General features: G+C 38.3%; 1 protein-coding gene across 1 annotated transcript; it reads right to left on the bottom strand.

Moving 5' to 3' along the window:
* Window positions 1–22049: 22049 nt before the first annotated feature.
* On the bottom strand, window positions 22050–26259 carry LOC131241119 (MLO-like protein). The gene is made up of 8 exons (XM_058239792.1): window positions 26016–26259; window positions 25238–25494; window positions 24871–24920; window positions 23949–23989; window positions 23482–23655; window positions 22981–23016; window positions 22764–22892; window positions 22050–22673 (listed from the first exon to the last, which is right to left on the bottom strand). The coding sequence occupies exons 2-8, from the start codon at window positions 25360–25362 to the stop codon at window positions 22362–22364; spliced, it is 867 nt and encodes a 288-aa protein (XP_058095775.1). The 5' UTR covers window positions 25363–25494; window positions 26016–26259; the 3' UTR covers window positions 22050–22361.
* Window positions 26260–27876: the final 1617 nt, after the last annotated feature.

Below are 27876 nucleotides of genomic sequence, written 5' to 3'. Positions count from 1 at the left end.
ATAAGAGGAAACATACGAACGTCGGTCCACATGAATCAAATGCACAAAGGTCCCAAAATTACTATTTGGTATGTTCCAATATGTCAGATTTAAAGGCTAATTATCCTGGATTACTGAACGAATGGTCCCCAATTGTCAGAACTGAAAACCGGTTTATAGCGTGCAAAGATGTGTGGACCACCTATCATATAAAACCATCACTACCGCACGATCCCAGCTTCTAAGAAGCTACTGAATTGGCCCACCCAATTGGACAGGATAGGGCCTAAAACCGATGGAATGATCTTAACCTTCCAATCAGTTTCTCTTTTTTGTGCCCATGAGTTGTGCTTATCATGTAAAATCAAGATACCGATCCAACTTTAGTTTAATTCCAATACGTGAACTTTTTATGCATGTTCTACCCAAGAGATTCATTTTAGCGGTTCTGATTGATGGATATGGGCACTGATTGGACGATCGGGATGTATAGTTCATGTGGTACCCTGTTTTTTGTTTAAGTACTTAATTAAGAAAACGAGAAGATAGGTTGTTTTATTTTGCATGCATATTATCCGATTCTATTAGTTAAGGAAGAGGACGAAACAGAGCCATCTTGGAAATCAACCGAGGATCCCTTCCAGGATTCTTTTGGATGATGATCAATCCAAGGCAGTATACAACAAATCAATGGTCAAACCAGTGCCTAGAGTATAAATGGAAACCCCAGTACAATACAGGGAGGCTTCTAGAAACGGGCACGTGTATCTTGCAACTTACAAGGTTTTAGTATATTTATTAAGACATTTGGTATCTATTTATAAGTTAAATTTTAAAAACACTTCCTATTATCTTTTTTTTTTAAAAAAAAACATAAAATATAATATATATAGTTTTATTTTTTTTAATAGAAAAGTTTTTCATATTAATTTTAATCCATGACATAATTTGAAAGTTAGAAACTTATACAGAGAAATTATATAGGTGGAGTATAATTAATTAAAATATAAACCATTCAAATTGTAGGCTTAGATTAGATGTAAAATAAATTCAAAAGTTAAGCTCACAAGAATATTTGTTTATGGATTGGTGAACAATTTTTGGGCAGTTAAAAGTGATAAGTAAAACAAGTGTTTACGAAACTGAGGATAAACTTGATTATGAGATTGCTACTTACCATTAATGATTTTCATAAGTTGATTTAATTTGAGATATTACTTTTAAGCTCCAATACATAAGTTTCAACCAACTAAGCATAAAACTCTTTATTATTTTTTATGACTCATTATTTTGGCACCAAAATATTATAAGAAGTTAATTTCATTTGGCATATAAATTCTAGTATGCGGATTTACTGTGAAAGAATTTAGCAGGAATTTTCAATTATCCAATTTGCTAATTCAATTTAGGACATGCAACTCAAGTGGGTCACTTGATAGGAAATAGTGAGGATTCAATAACCACCGTTGAAACATTTATATGACCACAAAAGTTTTATCTGAAGCTAAGTTTATTGTGTTTTCACTTCAATCTTAGTGGGATTGTTCTTATAAACCATTTGGAGGGGCATAAAAATTAAGGTGGAGCTGATGAAGATTTCAATCATAGACATTTATTTACCCAATTTTTTTCTTTATGTAACTGACTTGAGTTTTGGATGGGACTCATTTTAGCATTATATCCTAAAATATGCTGATAAAACGGATGGACGGATAGAATTTTAATGTTACCCACCTAACATCATAGCATAAGGACTTCTAGCTAAAGCCTTTTGACACATGGCAAATTCTTCCGTCACTGATGAAGTTCTAATTATGGCAGGCCATTTTACACCTCAAATGGGTTGCATGTTGAAATAAAGTAAATAGTTGGTACATAATATGTATATTATTTATTTATTTATATGTAAATTATTTATTTATTTATTTATAATTAGTCCTGGTGGGGTCCAGGTATACCCTTACATGGTTGATCAATCATTCGGCCTAAAAAACATTCAAACCCACGTCCATACTGGTTCGCGGTACCCACACCTAACTCACGTCGGCCGGTTTCGGGTACTAAGTGGGTGCACCTGGGCGGTTGACCACCGACCTTCGGGCGAGGGTCAGTGTGGTCATTCTGGAAGATGAAGCATGAGAGCGGATTACGTGCGACCTAGGCTGAACTCAAGACAGTGCGTCTCTTATTATGGTGCCTATCTTGATATATTTATTCTATATCCACGTCGTCCATCCGTTTTCTCAGATCATTGTATGCATGGCCCCAAAAAATAAGACCATCCAACACTAGGTGGACCATACTATTGGAAACATTGATGAATATCCATTAATAAGCCACGAAAGTTTTGGATCAAGTTCATATTTGTTTTCTTTCCTTAATACATGTTTTATGACCTTATAAATAGGTTCGATGGAAAAAAAAAAATTTCAGTAGGCCATAGTTAGTTTGTAATTTCAGGGCGTTCAATCAACCCTGCTTCCTATAGTGTGGTATACCTGTGAGTTGAATTCATAAATTTTTGTTAATAATTCAATAAAATGATCTTTCAAAACGTATGGAGAGAATGGATATTGAATAAATACATTAAAGTGGGCCCCAAGGTAAGGGCCGCACCGCCCTGGGTGATGCTGGGCCCGCATCTTATCCGCTCCCATGAATCAGTCCGTGGGCGGTGAGCTGTGTTCACGTAAGGCAGAGGAGAGTGTTTACGTCACCTAATGTCAGCATCGTTTGGGTTGGGATAGTTTCTCACGTGGGACCACTACGATGTCTTGCGGAAGCACGGAAGCGGCTTTCTGCCAGCTGGGGAACTAGCGTAGAAATCTAGGCATATATCTATTTCGCCACGTGGCAAAGGATGGCCGGAGACCATACGTAAGCATGACGTAAGGCGATGCCAATGCAGAGCTAAAAATCCGAGGAACCGTGGGAGATGACGCGGTTGGATTGCATTCACGTGGGGACCATAAATTGATGATCCATAATGATTATCCGATGGGCCACTATGGATGGGGATGATTTCCCAAATCTGAATTGCTCAACCCTTGGATTATATGGCCTACAAATCAACGGTTGATAGAAACAATACATCAGCCCTCGTTCGAAAGAGTAGAGCCGTGTTTGGATATTTGGGGAGGAATAACGTTTCAAGTCGGGAAGCCGTCGGGGCATCACCATCCATGGATCACTAAACCGTGTCCGTACACGTGCGCGATTTAAACCATGGCCCACGTGCGGGAAATCCAACTCGTCAGCTCGCTGTAGATTGGCTGATGAGGAAGGTAGGATAATCAATCGCATGATTGAGTCATCTCTCTAAAGTACGATCGTGACGAATATAACTCAAAATTCGAAATCTTACGTATTTCTAATCGGCGATTATTTACCGTAGAAAAAATCTACAGATTTCCAAACTATCATTAGTTTTTTCTTTTTCTTTTTTTAGATCTGCGAAGAATAAACTAAAATGATATGAACCAATTTTTAAGGGGAACCGGATTGGCTGGTGTACCAGCCACCACAAACCTGGCTGTGTGTGTACGCGTCGTGCGAAGACGACCGCTGACACGAGTTCTTAGCTGTACGAACGGTTCAAAGGAGATCAAAGTTATATGGGCCTACAATGATGTATTTATTATATCTACACCGTTCATCCATTTGTTAAGATCATTTTAGAGCATGATCCGAAAAATTATTCATATCCAAAGCTCAAGTGGACCACACCAAAATAGCATTGGTAAAATGATTCTTAGTGTTAAAACATTCGTAGGGTCCACCGTAACGTTTATTTTCCATTCATGAGGTCACACAGACATGAATGAAGAGGGGAAAAAAAATATCATATTGATCCAAAACTTTTGTGACCCCCGAAAGTCTTTCAGTGATAGACATTCAATCCCATGTTACTTTGTGCAATGTGGTCTACTTGATCTTTGGATCTTTCTTGTTTTTCTACTCAAGATTTACAACAAGCTTGCCAAATGGATGGACAGTTTGGATATAACACATGCCTCATGATGGGTCTCACGGGACTTGGTGATGTCAACATGTGATGTTTGATACACCAGCCAATCTGCTTCCTTTTTTAAAGGGGCACCGGATGGCCCCGGTATCCTAAGGGATCTTTTGGCACCTTGCATTGGAAGGTATACGAAGGGGTTTGAAATCCCTTAGTTGTTTGACAGCATAAAGTAAGTGGGGTTTCAAATCCAAAGGGTTTTCCCCTCTTTGAGGGGGTTTGTAATCTACAGTGAGAAATCTACAGTGAGAGCTTGGATTACACCTAAAATCATTTCAATAATAGTTGCAGGTGTAACATGTGTGTCACCATACACTATCATTCTATTGGCACATGACCCACTAATGACGATTAACACCGTCCAAACATTGTCCATGTAAATGAGCACCGTCCAAACATTGTTTAGCATCATCCAAACAATGTCTTGTTGAGCACCTTTCAAACATTGTCCATGTAAATCAACAATTAAAAATTGTTGGTTAGTTACTCAGACATGATCTTGTGCTTGTGGCCCATCCGAGACTTGGAATTTCATCAGTTTTGGACAAAGCATATTTTTAAGTGGGCATATCACAAAGATTGTGTCAAAAATTACATGTCTCACTAATTAAAGATATTAAAGTTGATTTAGTAATTAAATTCAAACCCTTGTAAATATACCATAGATAGGTACTTTTGGATTAAAGTTGATTCACAGTCTAGGGTGCTAAACACACCAGGAGGATTGTAAATCCAGGGGGTTTCTAATCTTGGGGGTTCTGAATCCAGGGGGTTCCAAATCCACGCTCCCAAACAAGCCCTAAGGGGTCATTTGGCACCATGGATTGGAGGGAATTTGAGTAGGGCTGTTCACAAGTCAAGCTAGCTCGAAAAACTCACTCAACTCGGCTCGAGTCAGCTCGGATTGACTCAGCTTGAATGGCCTATTCGGGCCGAGTCAAGCTAATTATTTGAAGCTTGAGTTAAGTTTCTGCCGAGTTCGATCATGGGGCATTTCAACTTGACTTGAACTCGAGCTCGACTTGGCTCGATTAATAAATATATTAAATATTATATATATATATATATATATATATATATATATATATATATATATATATATTACGCCCTGAAAATCAGGGGTCGAGCAAAAGCTCAGCTTTTGAGTTCCAACGCATCACTTATGCAATATAGATAATGATGATTAAATGTTGTCTATATTAGTGCATTAAACATTAATAAGATAACACTAAATCAGCATATCATACTCTAGAGACAATTAGATTACGCAAGTGGAAGACAGTGATAAATATATAAAGCATACAAGTGGTTGTAAGTCCCTAGAGTATGAACATGTCACCAGGTTAAATAATTACATGAATAGTTCCAAAATTTACAAAATGATATAAAGTAATGACATCTAATCCTTATCCTTGTAACCCTGTCGTCGCAACTCCAAGTCTACATAAACCCGCCAGAGAGTTGCATGTAGGAGAACTCCTCCTTGTCAACATAAAAGTCAAGCTCCGCCTCGTAAGCATTGCCATCACCTGTAACTACAACAGAGTCTGGTTGGTGTTTTAAAACACCGTCCCAGAGTGGGAGTGAGTAATCAAATCAGTGGAGGTATAAGGCAAAGGTTAACATGTTATCAATTCAATCAAGCAATAATGATAAAGCAATATAGTAATCATATTTTAAGTACTCTTGTTAATGCAAGAATGGTATGCGATAATGATGCATGCCCTCGCCCGCACTCCCTCAGCGACATCATCTCACGATTGTGCATGCACCACTCCGAACACATGCACTTCCTCGTCAAAGCACATACAATGCGGTGCATGGTCGTGTTAGCCAATATTTAATTAAGCTTATTCATACAGCAGATTCGGAAAGCTAAGGTACCTCTCTTTTTATCATTTACCCAAACAATGATCCATCTAGGGTCGTCAATCCTAGTTAATCACATACGATAGGCAAGTTATAGGGCAACATCACCCCTGATTGAAAAACAGTAGATAGGCAAGTTCAGGTCGCTATGGAGAGGCTCGTCACCTCAGCGTAGGCCTAGTTTATACTCGAGATCACTATATAAAGGTTCGTCACCTTAGCGTAGGCCGACAGCTTGAATACAGTGTCTCATACCATCGTATTCGGCTCATGAATTTGGTTTGCTTACTGGACACTACGGGGAGGCTTATCACCCCAGCGTAAGCCGACAGCTCGACCACGGTGTCCCATACCACCATGTCCGGCTCATGAGTCTTAGCGGATCATGGTACTAAGGTTAAACGGGCTTTAAACTGGTAAGTGGTACCTTAGATTAAAGTAGTAGCGTCCATACATGGTGAACATACATTAGGCCAATCGAGTTACTTAACAAGCTCGACTGGTACGAGTGCACGTTGAATTAATCGACATAGAGCGCATACGCACTCCTCGTAGCCTAACCACTGTCGATAATTACCATACGATTCAGATTCATCAAACGTATCCGTTGTGGCAAAATTAGTTTGGCCACTGATCGTAGACCATTACTGATTGTCTGGACTACGTATTAGTCCCAATCATACTCAAATACAATAGACGTTCATATGTGAGAGTGAAACAGCATGTGACAACGAATTCAAATATAAGTCGCATTTTAGCATTTTAACAAATACATAGTACACATGTTATCATATATAGGCATTTCATCCATAGCTCACATAGTAGCTGATTGCTTGCCTCAAAGTGCAGAGGTTCGTAAGTAATATCCCGTGAATACAGGGTCGATCCCACAGGGAGATGAATTGTGAGAAGAAGAAAAAAATCAAATGCAAAACAAACTATGTAATAAAAATTAATCTGATGATTTGATTTTGGAATTTTCGAATGGATGTAATTCAACTGAATAAAATAACACCCAAGCTTCAAAGTTCCACACATAGGTTAATGTTCCAAAATTATGATGACTTGAATAACACAACTAGGATCTGATCACTATGGTCAGCCTAATCTGAAAATAAAACAGTATAAATATTTTAATAAATGATATAGAAGATTAGAAAATAATGGATTTGCATCATTGACATATATTCTCAAGCGCCAGTGATTTTAAGTATTCAATATCTATAGGATAATGAATATCAAAGAAATATAACAGGTTGAGAACATTTCCTATCTGGGAAATCTGATTGATCGAGGGTAAGCCTATCCATCAATGTGGATCTCATATGATGAAAACATATGGATCTCACAAGAGGATAAAAAATAAAACCTAAATAATAGATAATATGCATACACCATTATTCTCATTATTAAAACAATCAATCATCATAATCTTAAAGAAATATTAAACCCATGTGCTTCCTTTCTAGCTTGGGCTAGAGGGAACTTAGAAAAACATAATTAAATTGCAAAAATAAAAAGCAACAAGAAATAAAGAAAAAATTGTAAATAGAAAAGATCTTTAAAAAAAACAACTTACAAAACTTTAATAAAACTAAAAACTCTTTAAAAATCCTAAATTTTGCTTTGAAATGTCTTGAATAATGTCTTGGAATACCCTAGGAGGCCCTATTTATAAGTAGGGAACTCTAATTTTCATACAAAGTTGAAAAACCCTAGAAACTGCTTCAAATATACGTATTTTTCTAAAATAGACTTCTCGCTGCATAGTTCGTTTAAAACAGACTTCCTGCTGCGCAGTTTTCCAAAAAAAACTTCACAGCTTCAGAATACACTTTTTCAGGACGATTTCAGGATTCTTCACTTCAAATCTTCGATTCTTTTCATTCCTCACTTGATTTTCTTGGATCTTTGGCATGTGAATTCTTCGATCTTGGTCTCCTAAGATCCATCCCTTGCCTTGGTAATTCTTGAACATCAAATCCATGCTTTTTAACACCCCTTTTCAATCCAAGCTCTTAAATTCACCTTGCAACACATACATGAGTAAAATAGAATATTAAGATGATTTATATTCATAAAACCAAGATATAAATGGAAAAAATTATGTAATATTTGAGTCTCAACAGTAGCAAGATAGGTTACATGAAGGAAACTGTAACTATAGATAAGGTGATTGAGAATCTTATCTCAACACCCTCATTAAATACATTTCAACAAGCATTTTCTCATCAGACATTTTTATCAAACACTTAGACTACACATATTAACATACATGTAATAAATTTGTTATAATATATATTATAATAAATCCTTTCACAAAGAGTTGCCACACATACAACAATCATGTATTCTCAATCAACAATCATGGCAAGCATAAATCATGATTCTATATTCATTCAAATATTTCAACAAACACATGAAATGTATTATATTCAACATAGTTCATATATATGTGTAATATACGGAAAACATCGCATCTAAATACATGTGACAGCAATCAAGTCAGTCATAAATCATTAACTGACATTGAAAGCGTTGAAAACCATTACTTAAACATTTATAGTCTGTACCTTTCGCCGATACACCAATTACGAACTTGGTTCGTACACTACGCCTTTGTCTACGGCACAACGGCTATCTAAATCATGAAATAGGTTAGCTATTTCACTATTTCCTCTGTTCGAATTTCTAAAACAGATTAGGGTTAGGATTTCTTACCCAAAAATGAATTCAGATTCGACGGTGTAGCGACACAGGAGAGATGATTCGGCATGTAGAGTTGTGGGAATGAATCCCGGCAACTCTCTCTCTCACTCTCTCTCTCTTCTCCTCACTCTTTCCTCCTCTTTTCTCTCTTCTCTCTCCTAGGGTTTTAGGAAATTCATATGGAATGAGAGAGGGGTGGGTTTAGGTCCTTATATAGGCCCAGAAGTGATGTCAATGGCCCTAGGGCCATGGTATACTTAGGTTATAGTCAATAAGCGGCTATTTCGGGCCAACGGAGCTCATCTGGAGGTCCATTACCTGCATACGGTCCGAAGAAGGTTCCTTGACAATGGATCTATGTCAGGTTAAGATTTCGGTCCGATCGGATCAGTGGATCGATCGTGGAGGACCTGTTTTAGTTCAACGGTCATCGTCACTCGATCAGGGCCACAAGTATACCAATGGGTATAGGAAAATTTTCCTGATCCATGGGTATAGTTGGGTTAGAATCTGACGATATGAAGCCTTTAATTTGACCTACAAGAGAACGACATAATTCGCTTAAGTTCGAGTTCATTTTCTAAAGGTATTCGCGTTTCTCACACGCTTCACTCTAGGCTCAAGTTGTGCGTTTCTAGATACTATTTGAACTTGATTCCCACGATGGTTGTCAAGACAGTAAGGTAGTCATAACCTTATGGTTTTGCAGTCATTGGACTTTTGACGCGCAATCCAGGTCTGATACAGAGTTTTAATATGCTCTCAAGAGCAACTGAGTTTTGAGATTGATCCTAAGTTTTTGGGTAATGTTGGGTTAACAATTCTAGTGGCTTTGGGTCTTGCGGTTCGTATAGAAAGTGGTTCAAGCTAATTCACTGATTAAATCAGTTTAATACATACTTAATTAAACGTCACTTAATTTCCAAGGAATTCGGTCCTTAGTGATTTCTGCCTGAGGTGATCCTCGGGTCTTTGTACGGATTTTCAGAGACGTTACAATATATTATAATATATATATATATATATATATTATATTATATTAATATAAGTTTTAAGTTTTAAAATTTTTTTTTAAAAAAAAGAAGAAGAAGAAGAAAACAAACCCTAAAGTCTCTACTCGACTGCACGCACCCCCTTTCCCTTTCCCTTTCTTCTCTTTCTCTACCCGCTGCCAACCGCACGCCCACCCAGACCACCACTACCAGTTTTCATTTCAGCTCCAAAATAGTATGATTTCAATATCTTGAAATCTGCTTCTTGGGTGAGAAACCCATGAAATCCAAGATGAGTTCTTCTCAGATTTGTTAAAGCTTCAAGGAAATCCAATGATCTAATTGGTTAGAGCTCTTTACTTGGATTTCTGATCTGTGTTTTGCTCTGTTTTTTTTTTAGTACTTGGATTTCTGTTGGTGGAAGAAGATCGAGAATAGATTGGTTCTTGTAGGTTTCCTCATCCGATTTGAAGCTTTGTTTGGTTTTTTCATCGGGTTTTGCTTTGATTCTTCTAAGATTTTTTATTTTTTCTGAATTTTTCATCAATGGAGGAGGATCAAGAACAGAATTCATTACTCTCTCACCCAACAAGCTCAAGCTCGACTCGACTCGACTGAACCACCAGCTCGACTTGAACTTGACTCGACAGTTTTGGCAAACAAGCCAAGCTTCAATATTGAGCTCGAGGCCGAGCTCGAGCTCGAGCTCGAACTCGAGTATAGCATGGACAAGCTGAGCCGAGCTTGGCCCACCTCGACTCGACTCGACTCGGCTCGATGCCCACCTCTAGATTTGAGGGGGTTGCAAATTCCCTGGTTGTTTGGCAGTATAAAGTAACTGGGAGTTTCAAATCTAGGGAGTTTCAAATCCCCTCTTTGAGGGAGTTTGCAGTCCACGGTGAAAGCTTGAATTACACTTAAAATCATTTCAATAATTGTAAGTGTAACATGTGTGTCACTATACTATCATTCTATTGGGCACATGGCCCACTAATGATGATCAGCACCGTCCAAACATTGTTCAACATCGTTCAAACATTGTCCATGTTAATCAACAATTAAAAATTGTTGGTTAGTCACTCGGACATGATCTTGTGCGTGCAGCCCATCCCGAGACTTGGAATTTCATCATTTTGAGGTAAAACATATATTTCAGTGGGCTTTTCACAACCATTGTGTCAAAAATTAGATATCTCACTAATTAGAGATATTAAAGTTGATTTAGTAATTAAATTCAAACCCCTATAAATATATCATGCATATATACTTTCGGATTAAAGTTGATTCACACTCTAGGGTGCCAAACACACTGGGAGGATTGCAAATCTAGGGGGTTTCAAATCCTAGGGGTTCCGAATCCACGCTCCCAAATAGGCCCTAAAACTCTCTCGAAGAATCCAACCCATTGATCTTGGGACTTTTTTCAGTTGAATGTTTATCATTACCCATATTTTCTTTTTTAGACCTCATCGTTTGGCTTGGTAGCTTGTTTGGGATTGAGTCAAGTTGTGATTCGCCCAAGTCAAGGGTAAATCGGCTGGACTGGCCCAACTTGAGGTGAATCAGGGAGGTTTCTTTTAGTATCATTAACCTGTACTTGTTGAATCGGCTTGAAACTCAGCTAAGCCGACTTGACTCAGTGAGATTTCGAGTTGATGTGTTGAGAAACTCAGTATTGGGCCTATCTCTGTCTCGACTCGGAGAGAATCATCACGTCAACTATGACTTAGGTGGCACAATATGACTCAGCATAGCATGAATTGGTTTAAATTACATTTTATATTACTTGTAATGCATTTAACTATTTTAAGTGTCTATTTATATTTAATTATTTTGAATTTATAGTAATTAAATATCGAGTTGAATTAGATAAGTCTTCCAGTTACCTTAACTCAATTGAACATCAGGTTGAATCGAGTTTTTGAATTTTGAAAATTTGGATTTTAACATTTTCATGGAAACCAAAGGAATTGGAGAAGAATTTCCAAGGATGTGACAATGTGTAGTGTTTGGATAGCAAAAAAGGAAAGATTTCATGCACTTTTTGATAATTAAAATTCTCTATTACATAAAATTAGTAAACCATCTTATAGATATGAGATTTTTACATACTAATTAAATAAGAGTTTTAAAAAATGAATACATATTTTAATAATACTATAGAAAATTCTCACGTAGCAACATATATTAGTTCAGCCACCTACTATTGATTCAGATCATTAAAACATGGCCACGAATGTATAGTGAAGAGCTTTGTTGGGTTAGGGATTAAATGATATTGACATTCCTAACCATATGTGCCATTATACATACACCACAATGCAAACAGTCCTAATCAATATAAGCAAGAAGTCCAACTAAAAGGACGAGCTTTGCTGTCAGGTTGGCAGCCATTAAATCCAAAGTTAAAAAGAGAATTACTGAAAAATATTTGCTTTCAACTACACATCTTTGCAGGACAACAATACAAATATCCAATCTCCAAGCTCCCCTGTACGTCTCACATCCATGTTGGATTGATCAAATCAATGGTTTGGATAACTCGACCATGGCAAAAGGTCAGTCCCATCAAGCACATATACTGCCACAGAGAATGGGCTGAACCTCTCATTGGGTGGATCAAACCGACAAAATGGGTCAGATCATCAGCCATCCATTGATTTCAATAACGTGGTCAACAGGTTATCTGGATTTGCCTGATTCAACGACCGGTGATAATCATTTTTAGGTGATCAGCGTTTTGCATAGCTTTGATAATTGGGGGGCCAGCATGTATGTTGAATATTGTCCATTAGAAAATTTCTCCTAACCATTAATTCCTTTCCTACCGGTGTGTGGTAAGGTAATGCGGCGAGATTTGACTGATGATGCTGTTGGAGATTATTTCACGTGAAATACTTTTTAAGAAATGCTGATGCATTACTGGCAAAACTCACGTTCATAGGAACTCGATTAATGCAATTTACTTCTCTCTAATCAGAGCTAAGCTCGACAAATGTCGACTTAGAGAAGTCAACGAGCAGAGCCTCGGACTAATAGTAGTTCATCCACACCGACCTAGTCATAACAATTTTGGTTGAACTTTCAAGTTCTTTTGTAGAGCTTTGACACTAACTTGAAACTCGGAAGAAGCCATTACACATTCCATCTGTTGACTCCGATCAGGATCAACTCACCCATGAGCTCGGATTGTCATGAGTGAGACTTAGATTTCACGGTTGGTTCGGATGAGAACATGGTCAACGATCACTTTAAAGAATTAACTCTATGTAAGGAGTGGTTTCTGGTGCACGATCACAAGGTTACCGCCAATATTAACACTAGCATCATTCAAGCTTAATGACTGTAATCGTGTCGAGAATGACGGACGCGATCGTTTCGAACAAAAGGTATAAATAAGAAACATATCTACAGGAACAAGTACGCAATATCTGATACCCTAAGCTTACTCTACACAACTTAGACCTAGATTTTTAACCTAACTTTGGCATCAGAGGGTCCCCTGCTCTGGCCAAGGTCTCCTTTATCCTTCTCTTATGCAGGCTAATAGGGCTCGATTCAACTGCTTGGAGCTCAGCGAAAGTTGAGCCAGATTTTGGCATCAACAACAATTATTTATAATTTTTTTTTTAAAAAAACCTTTCCCTTTATCCCTAAACAAAAGTATCTCTTTGATTTTTTAAATTAATCTTAAAAAGAAATAACTTTTTAAAAATATTTTTTCAAATACATTTAATTTTATTTATTTTAAAACCAAAACTCAGCAAGGTTGCGTGCTTTTAGAGATGGGCCGAGGCATTTTCAATTGTTTTTCTTTCAACTCTGATTCACGAATCATATCTCACAACATCGTCCCACCATTGAGGTGAGTGGTGAGGGTTTTTTTTGGCTTTGCTCATCTCTGATAGCATACGCCCCACCAATCATTTCTCACTGGGTCATCTCACCGTCCATGTGGGTGGTGAGTACATCATCACCTAATCCACGCGCATTTAAAGCACCTAGGAGCTCACCCAAGGAAGCGGATTGGCTGGTCTTCCACACACCAGCTATATAGCTGGTATAGGTACGTGTCGTACGAAGATGAGTGCCGACGCTCCTCGATCTCCGAGTTTTGCAAACGGTTGAAAGGAGATCAAAGTTACATGGCCCCACAATGATGTATCTTTTTATATCGACACCCTTCATCCATTTTTCGAGATCATTTTATAACATTACATAAAAATTGAATCATATCCAAAGCTCGAATGGACTACACCCAAAATAGCAGCGAAGACAATGATTTTCACTGTTAAAAAATTCGTAGGGCCCACTATAACATTTATTTTCGATCCAATCTATTGATAAATACATGGATGAAGAGGAAAAACAAATTTCATATTGATGTGAAACTTTGGTGACCCCCAAAAGGATTTCAATGGTAGACATCCAATGATAGTTATTTTTCGGCTCAACTTTAAAATGAGCTCCCCGAATGGATGGACAATTTGGATATAACACATACCTGAGACCCACGGGATCTTGCTGACGTCAATACACCAGTAGCGGGTGTGTGGTAGACCCGCCAATGTGAAATGAGATATTGAAATTTGATTAATAGGCCATATATTGTCAACGATTACTTGGGCCAAAAATCTTTAAATAAGGCGCGACCCATCTTTAATAAAATAGAGCTCATCAATAAAATACTGCTCATCAATTAAATCTTGTCATGTCATTTCACCATCCACGAGGTAGGTGGTCAGCTCCCAATCTGCATACCTGTAAATCGCTCGCATTAGATTTTGAAGATGCATCCCAGTTGCCTGGGAACGGATTGGCTACTCCCCCTACACCAGCCAATGGCCGGTGGTCGGTGTTATTTGAGCCCCACCATGATGTATGTGTTTCATCCATGCCATCCATCTGTTTTTACAGATCATTTTACGGAATGAATCCAAAAATGAGATATATTCAAGTCTCAAGTGGACCACATTACACGAAACAGTGTTGAACAAGGGACGACCATTAAAAACATTTTGGAGGCTATAAAAGTTTTCGATCTAGCTGATATTGGTTTTTTTTCTCTTCATCTGGGCCTGTATGACCTAATCAACAGATTAGATGTCAAATAAAGAGTATAGTGGGCCTTAGGAGGATTTTAATAGTTGATATCCAATCACTATTGTTTTTATGTGGTGTGGTCCACCTGAGATTTATATCCCCTCATTTTTGGGATCAAGCAATAAAATGATTTGTAAAAATGGATGAAATACATACATTATGGTGGGGCCCACAGAGCACCGACTACCAGCCACGGAGCTGGTGTCAGGGAGAGTAGCCAATCCGTTTCCCACCTCGAAACGTGAAAAGGCCTTCGCCTTAAATGTGCATTCCACTGGATCGGATGTACGTTACAAAAGTGAGTTATTTGGTACTCTAGAGCTGTATGATACTTGATACATATGCATTCAAAAATTGAACACTTGTCATAACTTGATTTAAATTAAACTACTTAAATCGGAGAAATTCGTGTCATTGAGTTAAAAAATCTCAAAATCAGTTTTTTTCTTTTTCTTTTTATTTTTAATTCATGGATTATTGTTTGTGAAACTAGGATCTTGGGGTTTTTTCCAATTTGAGCCGTTCAAGGATTATCCAAAAATCAAATAATCAGACAATGAAGTAAGTGTAATTTATTGAGTCATGATTCATATGATAATCAGACGATGAAATGAGTTTAATTTGAATTAACTATATTCAAAGCATTCAATTTCTAAGTTCCTTACTAGGTGCCCGAGTGGTGATAGAGTCACAAGAGTTTCAACATCAAGTTGGTGGATCTCTTACTGTGAGGCCCACTGTGATGTATTTTTCTTATATCCATGCCGTAAGTACATTTTTTTTGGATCATACAGCAGATCCAAATCTCACGTGGACCACACCATAGAAAATAGTGGCAATTAAATGCTCAGCATTAAAAACATCTATGGGGCCATCGGAATGCTTATTCTCCATCTACCCTTTTGATAAGGTGACAAAAAACTCCAAAGGGCCGTGAAAATATAAGCTTGATCCAAAACTTTTGTAGCCCTCGAGAAGTTTTTAAAGGTTAATAACCACATTTTACTGAGGTGTATTCCAGCTGAGATTTGGATCTGCTGCAATTTTGGGTTCGTTCCCTAAAATGACAGGGCTAAACGGATGGACGAGGTGGATGCAAGACACATACGTCAGTGTGGGCTCCATGGTCAGGGATCCACGGGAGCCTCTTCTCGAGCCCAACTAAGCGTCCGTATATGGCCGTGCCTGCGGCATATGTGCGTGAGATCCACCCCGTTTATTAAGTGCGTTGCAACATGGTTTTAAGCTGGAACCCAAAAATCAAGTCGGTCCAAAAGTCAGGTAGGCCACACTGAGCCGAAGATCTGGGATGGAAGGCCACCATTGGTTGAGGTGGACTGAACTGGTTCATATGTGCCATCAATCTGGCATCTAACGAAAAATCACCAGGACTGTTCTGAAACTCAGGTGGTCCACTACAGATTATAGGCATGATGTTATATTGTTTCATATGGTAAGGCCCACTTGAGTTTTGGATCCGTGTGATGTTAAGTTTCTGTGCCAAATATTGGATGGAGCACCTGATGGACGGTTCGGATCTCATGCACATGAAGTCCATCGTCCCACAGAAGCTGTAGGCACGCCCCTCTTTTGACTACGCGTAGACCCGTCTGTATGCTTAAAAATGCTGGAGTGAAAGGGCACTAAGTTATAGTGCTCCTGGCGGCATCGGTTTATTACCTGGACAGACTGATTGATTGATCTGATCTGTCCATTAAATTCAAAACACATTTCATGGACCACAAAGAAAAAACGAGACTGAATGGATGAGCCAATCCATTCTTGATGTCGCCTATTTTCTATGGCCATCCTTTTTCCAAGCCATGGATGAGATGGTTGAGATTTTCCTAACAAAAGTAGTTCTTTAGGATCATAAGAAATTGATGATGGTCCCTAACAAATAGATGGATCAAATTGTAAAATTAAACCCATTTTGTGTAAATGATCTAGATCATCCATTTTTAAGGTCATAAATCAAAAGGTTAATATTTGTCAGATTATTGATATTTTCATTGCAGCTGATCAAATGTGTGTTTGAACCTAATGAACAGTCTAGATCACTGGATTGGACTGATTAAGACCTAATTTTAGGATCCAACCACCCTCGCCAGCTATTAGTTGTAACAACGATCAACCAATTTGCTAAAAAAAAAAGAAAAAAAAGATAGAACGTAGTAATTTTTGTTGGATTCTTCTTATCTTATCTTTAAGACTTCTTTTTATTGTAATAGAAATAAATGAGAAGGAGATAAAAGTATTGTTCTATTAATAATTTTTTATAATAGTGGTAGAGTCGTGAATTGGGCTTCATAGTGGTACAATCGTGATGTACAGGATGATTATTTGTTCGTTCTTGACTAACACCAGGCCTCGGGGCAAGACAACCAATGTATGACAAATTTTTAACAAATTGTTCATCGATCGATCGGAACCGAGTTTCGTGACGAGATGGTTAGTGAGATGACAATCTATCCTAAAATTGTTCATCCATCGATTGGAACCGAGTTTCGTGACGAGATGGTTAGTGAGATGACAATCTATTTATAGTCTCAATTGGAATTAAGCACCTAGTGAGATAAATTAAAATAAAGTAAAAAGATAAATCATCATGGTGTACAAGTATAGTGGAGGTAGCTAAAGTTTCATTGTAATGGCATGAGCCCTAGAGTTCTTGGTTGATTGTTGTTTCTATAGACTTCCGAAAGACGATGGCCTTACGTAGTCTTTAACATCGTGAAAGATTTCGATAATTGGCTATACAAATCACATTGATTATTTCACGTAAGTGTAACATATCGCATATGATCACGGGTACAAGAGATATACTCATGCGTTAGTTAAAATCCTCAAATAATTAGACTCTTGTGTGAGAAAGCTGTTGGAGTTGTCTTTTGCCTTTGGTAAATGCAGAAAGTAATTTTTGATAAGATTCTAACATTAGATACTTGTAAATATTTGCTTTGATAGAATTTTGATATTTAATGCTTGAAAAGAAATTTGTTATAATGAAACTCTTATCTTTACAAAGAATACTTTTGATAAAACTCTACAATGCTTTTAGTACGCAAGTAGAATTTCGCCCTCTTTTAGTATGTAGCGGTGACATGTGACGACACTTCATTGCTTTACGTAAGTGTACTAAAAATGGGTGTAAACACCATCCATATTAAAAATCCAATTGATGAACTATAAACTCCATTTTAAAGAAACGATTACATTCGAAAACCATCAATGAGCCTAATAGACAACAACGCCCTATTGTTTCTCAACTAACTGTAGTATTACGCCATCCTTCAGCCTAGAAAGTATGAAATAATTCATTTTCTTATCTTTTCTTTTCATTAGCTATTAAAATTAAACCCCAAAAAAAATAAAAAAAATAAAAAATAAAATCAAAACCATTACTACTTGTTTGAGTCAAGACTCGCTGGCTGAGTCGAAGTTCTTGGTTTTCAAACAATGATTCATTGAAAGCTCTAAAAGAAGAGGCCTGTTTTTCAGGAAAGGAGGGATGTTTATCTTTCCGTTTCTCCACATCACTCGCATGTGTAAATAAAAGCAGCCGAAAGAGAAGACGTATTGGAACTCCTCCGTACATGAAATCCACCTAATAATGTCCATGATGTGGAAACATCCATAATGTCCATCATCTTCTTTTTATTCCATTAACGTACATCTTTTGATCTTTTTCTCGTCTTGCAAAAAAAAAAAAAAAAGCTTCTTTTCTCATCACATCTTGAGGCGTGATAACTAAAGCCACCATCTTTATCTTTTGATAATTGAGTTTTGAAGCCGTTGGTTGGATTGTCGAATCGTCCCGTCCAAGTAATGTGTAAAGAGGGATGGCTAGTGGATAAGTGGACACCACATCATGAACAATGGTTACATTTTTTTGGTATGATTAATACAGATCATTCATTAGGTTCGACAGTGGAAGGTGGACTCCACTTGATGGATGGTGTAGAGAACCTCCTTTAGTATGATAAATATGGAACATGCATTTCTTATCCATTGATCTAATGGTTATGAACATCTTATCAGAGTGCTTTATCAGGGGGGGTGAAATTGGAGTGAGTACTGAGTAACGAGTATGATTTATCGTACCGGGTAAGCTATGTTGGGCCCACCATGAATGTATGTGGTTTATCCATGCTATCAATCCATTTTTCCAACTCATTGTAGGGTTTAGCCCAAAAATGAAGCATATACAAAGCTCAAGTGGACTACACCTCTGGAAACAATGGGAATAATGATTTCCACGGTTGAAACTTATTCGTAAGATCACACAAACTGGGAAGAGAAAACACAAATATCAGCTTAATCCAAAACTTCCATGGCACCTAAGAAAATTTTAATGGGCAATGCTTAATTTACATTGTTTCCTGTGGTGTGGTCTACTTGGAGCTTTGGTAATCTTTTATCTTTTGGCTCAACACTTAAAATTATCCTGTAAAATGGATAGACACGCAAAGTGGATAAAATACATAAATCATGTTGGGTCCCACAGTTTACTCAGTATGCAATCTGCTTTTCTAAGAGGCAATTAGAGGTGGCCCCACATCACAATAGTCAATTAACCTTTGCTAATATAATCAATATTAACCATCCAATTTTATAACCATTGATCTTTGGCTAGAATCATTGGACCAAAGTGATTTTTAGATGGATGGGAAATCAAATTTGAGCCTCACATGATGGTTGGTCCAGATCAATGATTGACGTATCTCTATTATAATAAACATGGACAATCCATTTTCTTGACCAATATTCATCAAATGGTTAGAGTCATCCAACCAAAATGGTGGCAGGAGAGATGGGATATCAAGGGTACGCGCGTATCGTGAATTGCCCAAATTGGACCTTTCTGATATTATATTTTTATTTAGTGCATCAATTTTGGTGACCATTGATTGGATGGTCTAGATCATCCAATCTCTAGTAATTCCTCCATAAATTAATGTAAACCTCTCTTCGAAATTAAAATATAACAACGCCAACCAAATAATAAAATTAGAAAATCTTTAGTTTAACAAGGAAAAACCAAATAAGAAATTTACTAAATTATTAACTTAAAATATCATAAAGCCACCGATTAAAAAACTTCCAAATTCACAGATTCTATCTTTTTTCATATGCATCCAAACACCTACTAAGTTATGTAATTTGGATTATGCCAACATCACTAAGTTTCTAACAGAACTAGATGCACAGTAGTTTTATAATGCAACTAGTTGCATTGGACATGTTGAACAGTCCAATCAGTAATTTCAATTTGGACTGTTCATTTCTTCCATACCGTTATTGGCCAGCCACGGTTTTGCACCGTGATGATCGGATGATGATCTTGACCGTTTGAAGATTGGTCATTCTTGTTACAACCATCCATTTTATAACTCAAAAGATCATGGTAGCATCATTTTACCAAATTCTTTCTTTGCAAACATAAGCAATCTAAAGTGGGTCCATTAGATAAATGTCCCAAATTTATTATTGGACCTATTTTTATCTGCTCAATCTTCACCATCCATTTGTCGATGTAATTCATGACCTGATAGTGACAATTGATGTTCCATTTGGATGAGATTTTTGTGTTGTTGCCTATGACATGGCGTGATTTAATTGGGCCATGAGCTCATGGTACTCGACTCAACAACTTTCAAACATTCTTTCGGCGCCCGGTCTCTAACGGTAGCACGTGGCCAATCAATTCATGCCACATCAGTCGGGCCACATCAGCACTAGGACTGTGTCACATGTCCAAGGCAATTATTGTATCTTAAGCGTCCTTTCTATTCCATCCAAATCGTGGCCCTCTATTATCAATGGAGCATATCATGAAAAATCATACTGATGGGAAGACCTTAACCAAAAGATTTATAGGTAAGATTCTGCATCTCGTCGTCATCAACCACTTGCGAGAAAGGTAGGAGAGAGAGGGAGGGAGGTGGACCACATGGTCCAGTGATTCGAACCATTGAATGACAAGGACCATAAATGTACGTATGATGACAAACACCACAAGAAACTCATACCACAAAAACAACAATTCTAACATTTTTTTTAGACACGCGGACACACCTCACACCCACACACCATATTGGGATTTCACCACCCATGGGTATTCAAACACTTGACTTGATGTTGAAACTCTTGTGAGTCTACCACCGGGGCAAAAGTAAGGACCCATGAATAATTCTAACTTTCCATCCACAGAATTAATGAGATCCAATAGTGCAGCTGAAGTCTTTGATGCCAATGGTCCACCGTATGATGAGGACAGTCGAGATGGCTTGGAGGATGGTGTCCTAGGTGGTGGTCCACAAGAGATCCATATCGTAATTAACACCTCATCCAACCGGTGTGCTGCCAAATAAACTTTGAGATGAGAGTATTTTCTATCTCATCTCAACAGTGCCGGGTCGTGACAATCACTAGGTTAGTTGCAGAAGTTGTTTACAATCTTTAGGAAATTTAATTATAGAGAAGCTAACTATTGTGAAAAAATTACAAATTTAAAGTTTAAGGCTAATATAAATTTAAGATACAATATAAATATACTTTGTTCATTAGTCTCAACAATGTATTCTCTTCAAGGTATTTTTTCCCCTTGTGTATTCAATATTCTTCACAGATTTAGGAGTCATTTGGATGCCTGTAAGTGAGGTTAACTATAAATATTTTTACAGTGAAAATAATTTATAGTCTATAAATATTTTTACAGGTATAGTTAATAGCCTGTGTATGGATGCTGAAAAATGCCTATAAATGATTTACAAAGCTTTCAACCCTATTTCATATATTGGCAAAAAACTGTGATTTCAGTTACATAGAATCATTTACAACTTACATCCAAACATGGCAGGCTGTTTATTATTTACACTTGTAAATCATTTACCACTTAAGTCACTTAGAGGCATCTAAATGACCCCTTAAGTAATATCTTAGAGCAAGAAGACAATGATCACTTCCTTTCTTGTTTCAACTACACATGCACCATGCCAAATGTTCACATATGCCCTTATCAATTTTTATACACCCATTTCTCCTGATGGGCATTGAAATGGCACAATGTTAGCTATTGCAGTTTGCAAAAAAGAAAAGTACTTTTTATTAGGTTTGAAAAACAAATCTTTTCTCTCTCCAAGGGTTGTGTCTGAAAATTAGTTGTACAGAAATGGAATCCATAGGTACATGCAAGTTCTCTCTCGTGTGGGCCCTTGGAAGTACTTGGACTTGGTTTTTAGTTTGGAATCCATCTCCACAAAAAGAGCCATTTTAAATTCTTAAGGGAGAGGCTAGCTTGCAACTTCCAAGGCAACTTAGTCCCATGGAGAGCCATTTTCAATCGATGTAATGACATTTCCAGGACCCAAACATCGCAAATATACTCTATTTTCAATTTTATAATCCTCCTTTTGTTAACCAAAAAAAAAAATCATACATTTATATGGAATCTCACCCATTCTTACATAAATTCTCATCATTTTTGTTGTCCACGTCCTATCCTTGAAGAATCCCTGAACAAAAATACATGGTGTGGATCTCGGTCGTCGAGAAGATTCAGAACATTAGTTTACAATCACATCTGGAAATCTCTCATTTCCATTGAGAATTCACAATTTCTCAACCTCCCAACCTTTTTTGTTCTCAACCTCCCAGCCTGAACAGAAGCCCAACCTCAGCCAATTTCACCACCTAAGAGAAATCTCTCCACCACAACCTTTCGTGCTGCTACTAGGCTTGGTCCTCTCTACTTCCATTATTTCAATAGCCATGGATCCAACATCCGTCTCCGGATGTTCCATATCCGTACGTTCCAACTCATGTGTATTAGTCAATAAAGTCTCCATCGCTTGAGAAGGTGATTGTCCCGCCGGTCGCGGCGAACCGGTCGGAGTAGGTCTATCCGTGCCCAATTTTCGTTTTGCCAAGGCATGCCAGTTCTTTAGACCCATCGAGACACGTTCTGTGAATACCATCTTGTTCATCGTCGATCCCATCTAATGCAAGCAAGAGTATCAATTAAGAAGTCATGGAAAATAGTGTAAATTGGATTAAAATCAATTCGTTTCGGGTGTTTTTTTTCTTACCTGTTTGACTAGTCCATATAGTGGTAAGATTACATAGCCGATGAGGAGCTGAACCAATACACTCAATGCGATTCTTATAATGATGTCTTCAGTTTCACGATGGAAGCATGACCGCAATCCGAACTTACACTGTGTATTGCAAGGAAATGAAATTGTTTTTAGCTATTGGTTTTGGCGTGAGTAGATTTTTTTTTTTTTTTGAAGTTCATGTACTTACCCACGTCCATGTGAAGAATGCCAGTTGAAAGGAGTTCTGCAATGTACATGAAACATCATATGAGGTACAAAAACATTAGGGAAATGATTTGATAGCCCTCCACCATGCATGTGGCAGGATAGATGGTGGGGACCGTCTAAATTGGGGACCCACCAATTTGGTGTGGTTGTGGAGCCATGGACCGTCCATTGTACGGCCCATGTGTTGGACGGTCCAAATCCACCGTCCTTAATACCTACGTGCAGGGTGGAATTTCGGCTCAATAACAGCATGATTTAGGTTTGCAATGGGCATGCCCCGTATCGGCCCATAAATAGGCCCAAGTAAAATATTGGACAGTACTCTATTACATACTAACACAAGTTTGAGATGATAAAATAGTGGTGATGAGATGGTGGGGTGCACCACCAACTAGAAAGGTGTGGACCGCAAACTAGGAAAATATATAATCAGGTGGTGGGCCCCACTAACACGATCACCACAAAATGGTGTGTTTTTTACCTGGAAAAGGATAAGATGGATGATATGGAGGAGGAGGTGGGGCCGACCAAACCAGAAAAAATGGTCACTGGGCTTCACAAGCAATATTCCACGAACCACAACCGATTCGTTGCGACTCACTAAACACATATTCGTTATAATTACTTGCAATTTGGTCCCTACCGCTAAAACCATCTGCAAAATAAATAAATAAAAATCTTCGGTCACACACTTCCCTTATTTTATACGTGGGGATGGCCCATGTTTCGATCATTTCTGACCGTTGATGTGATGGGGTGCCCTTGTGGGTGAAGCCTGTCCCAACAATATCCTCGACCGGACAAGTGAAGCAATGCCTTCATTTGAATCATCAGATGGCTTGGATCTCCATCCATGTCAGGGGTCCACCAATCAACGGTTCAGATGTCTGGACCATGAGCCGTGATGATTGCACTATAAATTTATAGTAAGTACGGTTCAGGACTTACCACCAAAGGAATAAACGGCAGCCATAAGTAGTTATAAAATTCTGCACAAAAATTACCAAATTATGTAAGCTTTCCCGAATAAGTGTAGCAATTATTTCAATGCTTGGGAATTAAGGCGGGCCCGTTGCCATTATTTAAATGATATCAACTCTAAAAATCCTTAATTGGTGCATTTCAGCAATGGATCTGGACCGTCTAACTGGTGGACGACTGATCCAAGATTTATGACAATCGATCAACACATTCACCAAAGAGTCAATAGCGTGTTCGGAATGGTATACACTGGACCCCTCAGCTTGATTAAAAGTCGGACGGACCACTTGCTGAGCCAGGCGCAGGTCAGGTCAGTGTCACCCCAGCCCGAACGGATTAGTAATCTCGACATAAATAGTCAAGCCAGGCTCACCCGTTCACACCGGCCATGTCTCAGTCTCAGGTCATGGTCTAGTCAACCCGTGTAAACTGGCCCGACTTGGTTTTAGCTATGGTTAGAAAATGTGGCCTGCTTAAGTAAATGTGTTGAGATTAGTTTGAACCCTACCCAACCCAACATTCCTATATAAGTTATGAATTCGGGTCTAATGACCTGACCTGACCTGAAACAGCTTGATATAGGTGCATGTTTGTATGTATTCACTAAATGGGTTGGGTGTGGTTGTGCCAGGTCAGATCGGGTTAGTCAAGCCCTAGTTCAATTAATATTAAATGGGTCCGGTTGGGATTGGGCCATAGGGTAAGGGGTCACAGGTTGGGTTCTGGGAAGAATTCTTAAACCCGTTTGGTAAGGATCGGGCTCAAGATAATCCTGACCTGACCCAAGCACAACTTATATTGGGCCGTGGAGGCACTCGTGGGCCAGCAGGCCCATTGCTACTCCTACTAAAGAGCTTATGTTAGTAAGATATAAAAAATAACACATTACTGTGGGCATTGAAGAATAGGAAAAATGTTGAGAAGATCCAGATCCAAAGACTGCACAAAACAGAAATCAACGAATCAGATTCATTAGTTTTTATTTTCAAGCAAGAAATCAACGGTGAGGATTTATATAGTCTTTTCATACCATAGTCAGTTATCAATTTTGAAATGTGGACCCCATTGCATTTTAATCCAGGCACACGGGTTTCTCTTTTTAACCGTCTATTTGTTAGCCTTATGTCTAACGAGAAAGAGTACCCCATCAAGGCGAACTTTTGGTGCATGGTCCATCTACAGATGGATGGAAAAACTAATGGTCTGGATTAACGAACCATGCCCCACCTTTTTTTATTTAGTTGATTGATGATTACCTGATTCCAACGACCATGGCGAAATCTTTATCCAAAGCTCTCCTAAGAAACTTTTGGAAGTCGAACTTGCTACCTTGTGAAAGATGGGCCAATGAGATCAAGAAAAAAAAAATCATTATGTTCATCAACGGCACAGATGGGTTTGTAACATATGTTGGGTGGGCCACGGGCCACAGACATACCGCTATGAACCCATTGCGTAGAGTGAGATAATCGGTTCTAGAGACTGAACCCACGAAGAGTCGAAGGAAAGAAACCTGCAATTAAGTAATGATGTTAACGTAAGATGATAGATTGAATTATTTTTTGAATAATTATAAAAACCTCCACCCTGGTTTGGATTATTGCCAATTCCCCCAGCAGTTTTACAGATCTGTTGTAGATACGTGGGGCCTACTTTAGTAGTGATAAATTGTCATCCCACACATTAATGTGACATGCCAAAAATCAGACTGATCCATCCATCAAGTGGCTCACCATGTGAATTTGGAGTTTTTTTAAAGGTTCTCCCATCCATCAGCTTAATTCTTGGGTGTCCAATATTTACAGATTAGATATCATTTATAATATAATGGTGGGCCCCACATGAATATGATGTACAGATTGGATATCATTTATTATATAATGGTGGGCCGGACACGGGAGGGCGGGGGCTCTTGACTTGGACAAGTCATGACTTGAATCTAACACGAACTAAGTCCAGTCGAGTGGCTGAGTCAAAAAATCATGGATATGAGAAAGAGGCTGGTGTTGTAAGGTTATTTGGCAGAGAACGAACAGGCCAAAGAAGGAGAGGTCGGTCGCTCCCGAACTTCAAATGTTGCCTTCCAAATGACGTTTGGCTGGTGAACCTGAATCGCCTCGGATCTGAAATTGTCTTTTGATTTAGTCTCTTACCAAAACCACAAAATGCAAAAACAATGACCAAGCAAGGTTACCACATATAATGGATTACACTTTGACCTACTGAGACGCCCTTATCTTGCGTAGGGCTCACTTGTGGAGATGGTTGGACATGAAGTGTAGCCCACTATAGCAATGGTTAGAGTGGATTCTACATCAGTGCGTTTGTGGCATGCATAGCTAGGTCTTCTGGGTGAGTGCGGGATGAAAGTACTACTTGATTGTGGCTTAATTTCTACTTTCAAGAATTTTGATATTAATGCATGTAAGCACTTTATATGTAGTAAACATTCAAAAATTTCTTTTTTCTTTTTTCTATCACGTGTTTGAATGGTTTTTGATTTGCTTACATGCTTAACATGTGGTGGCTATACATAACATAAAACTTATCCAAATTAACAATGAGTTGAGCCAAATGACTGGAGCTGGCCCAACCCAAGCAACAAAACAAAATAAAGAAGAATAGTATAGATATTTATTGCATGTATATGCATGTCCATTGTTTAGAGTAGGTTGTATGGAGCCTTTGTGTCATATTCTAATTTTAAAACTGGGTTGGGTCACAGGAGTTTCGTCAATTTGGTTGTGCCAGACCCATTTACAATTAAATGGGCTGGGTTGGATCAGGTCGGGATTGATAAAGGATTTTATTTTACTACTGTTTAGTAAAATGAGTGGACGTCACACTCACAGCATGTTGGACCACAGAGTCCGATATTTTACTCGCTGCCTAGCTAACTTCAGGACGTTGACACTTCACCGACCCTAAAAAGCTACCAAGACCATTAAACAAAGGAGGCGGACCGCTTCCTGCCCTTCAACCACAGACTCGGTCCTGGCAGGGGCTCCATAGAGCTCATCAAGATGTATGTGTTTTATCCACACTGTTCATTCATTTAAACATATCATTTTAGCCATGAGCCCAAGAAGGAGGCTAATCCAAGGCTCAAAGTGCACCTCACCCAAAGAATTAGTAGTGATAATGATGCCTACCGTTTAAAACTTTGCACGGCGCACCATTGTGTTTAATTGCCATCCCATCCACTCATAACTCACATGCATGGACACAAATATTAGCTTGATCAAAACTTCTGAAGCTCCCAAGAAGTTTTTAATGGTGGGCGTTTAATTCTTACTATGTGGTCCACTTGAACATTGGATCTGCCTCCTTCTCAAGCTTATGCCCTAAAATGATCGGTCAAAATGGATGCACAGCATGATAAAACACATGCATCACTATGGTTTTCAAAAGTGAAAACTTGCTTTGTTGAAAATTGTTGACTAACTTGTTATATTTCTAATGGCATATATCATCCAATAAAATTATGCCACGTCAAGTTAAGAATGAGCTTTATGGCATTACCCAATTCACGTTCCAAAAGTAGCAGTTAATGAGATCATGTCTTCTCTTTTAGATAAACAGGTTAAAGTTCTTTTCCCATGGGCTTAAGTTGATTAGACCTCACGAGATTTGATTAGACTGCAAGAAAAAAGATACCCATACAAAGCATGTTTTTGCTTTCTTGACCCTAATGGCAAACAACCCAATCAAATATTACCATGTCAGGTGTAAGGAAGTAACCAGTTTGTATCCGTTTTCAAAAAAGGCAACATGCTATAAAGAAGGGTTAATTGATGCGCTGGTACTGGTTGATCCCCATGCAAACGTCCACAAAAGAGGAGTCATTTCATGTGCGGGCAATAGTTGGCAACAATCGATAGGAAGCTACTTGGCT

Source organism: Magnolia sinica, chromosome 3 (genome assembly GCF_029962835.1).
Source record: "Magnolia sinica isolate HGM2019 chromosome 3, MsV1, whole genome shotgun sequence".
Taxonomy (NCBI): Eukaryota; Viridiplantae; Streptophyta; class Magnoliopsida; order Magnoliales; family Magnoliaceae; genus Magnolia; species Magnolia sinica.
Note: the sequence above shows the minus strand (reverse complement) of the source record. Positions and strands in the feature narration are given on the sequence as shown.

Bases quoted from the DNA above. Each gene is read 5' to 3' on its own strand.
- LOC131241119 (XM_058239792.1), bottom strand. From the start codon at position 25,362: ATGAACATAATGATTTTTTTTTTCTTGATCTCATTGGCCCATCTTTCA. The intron at 24,921-25,237 runs GTAATCATCAAT...TGTTTTGTGCAG, and splicing joins GCCATGGTCGTTGGAATCAG to TCTTTGGATCTGGATCTTCT. The intron at 23,990-24,870 runs GTAATGTGTTAT...ATTTTTGTGCAG, and splicing joins CCTATTCTTCAATGCCCACA to AATTTTATAACTACTTATGG.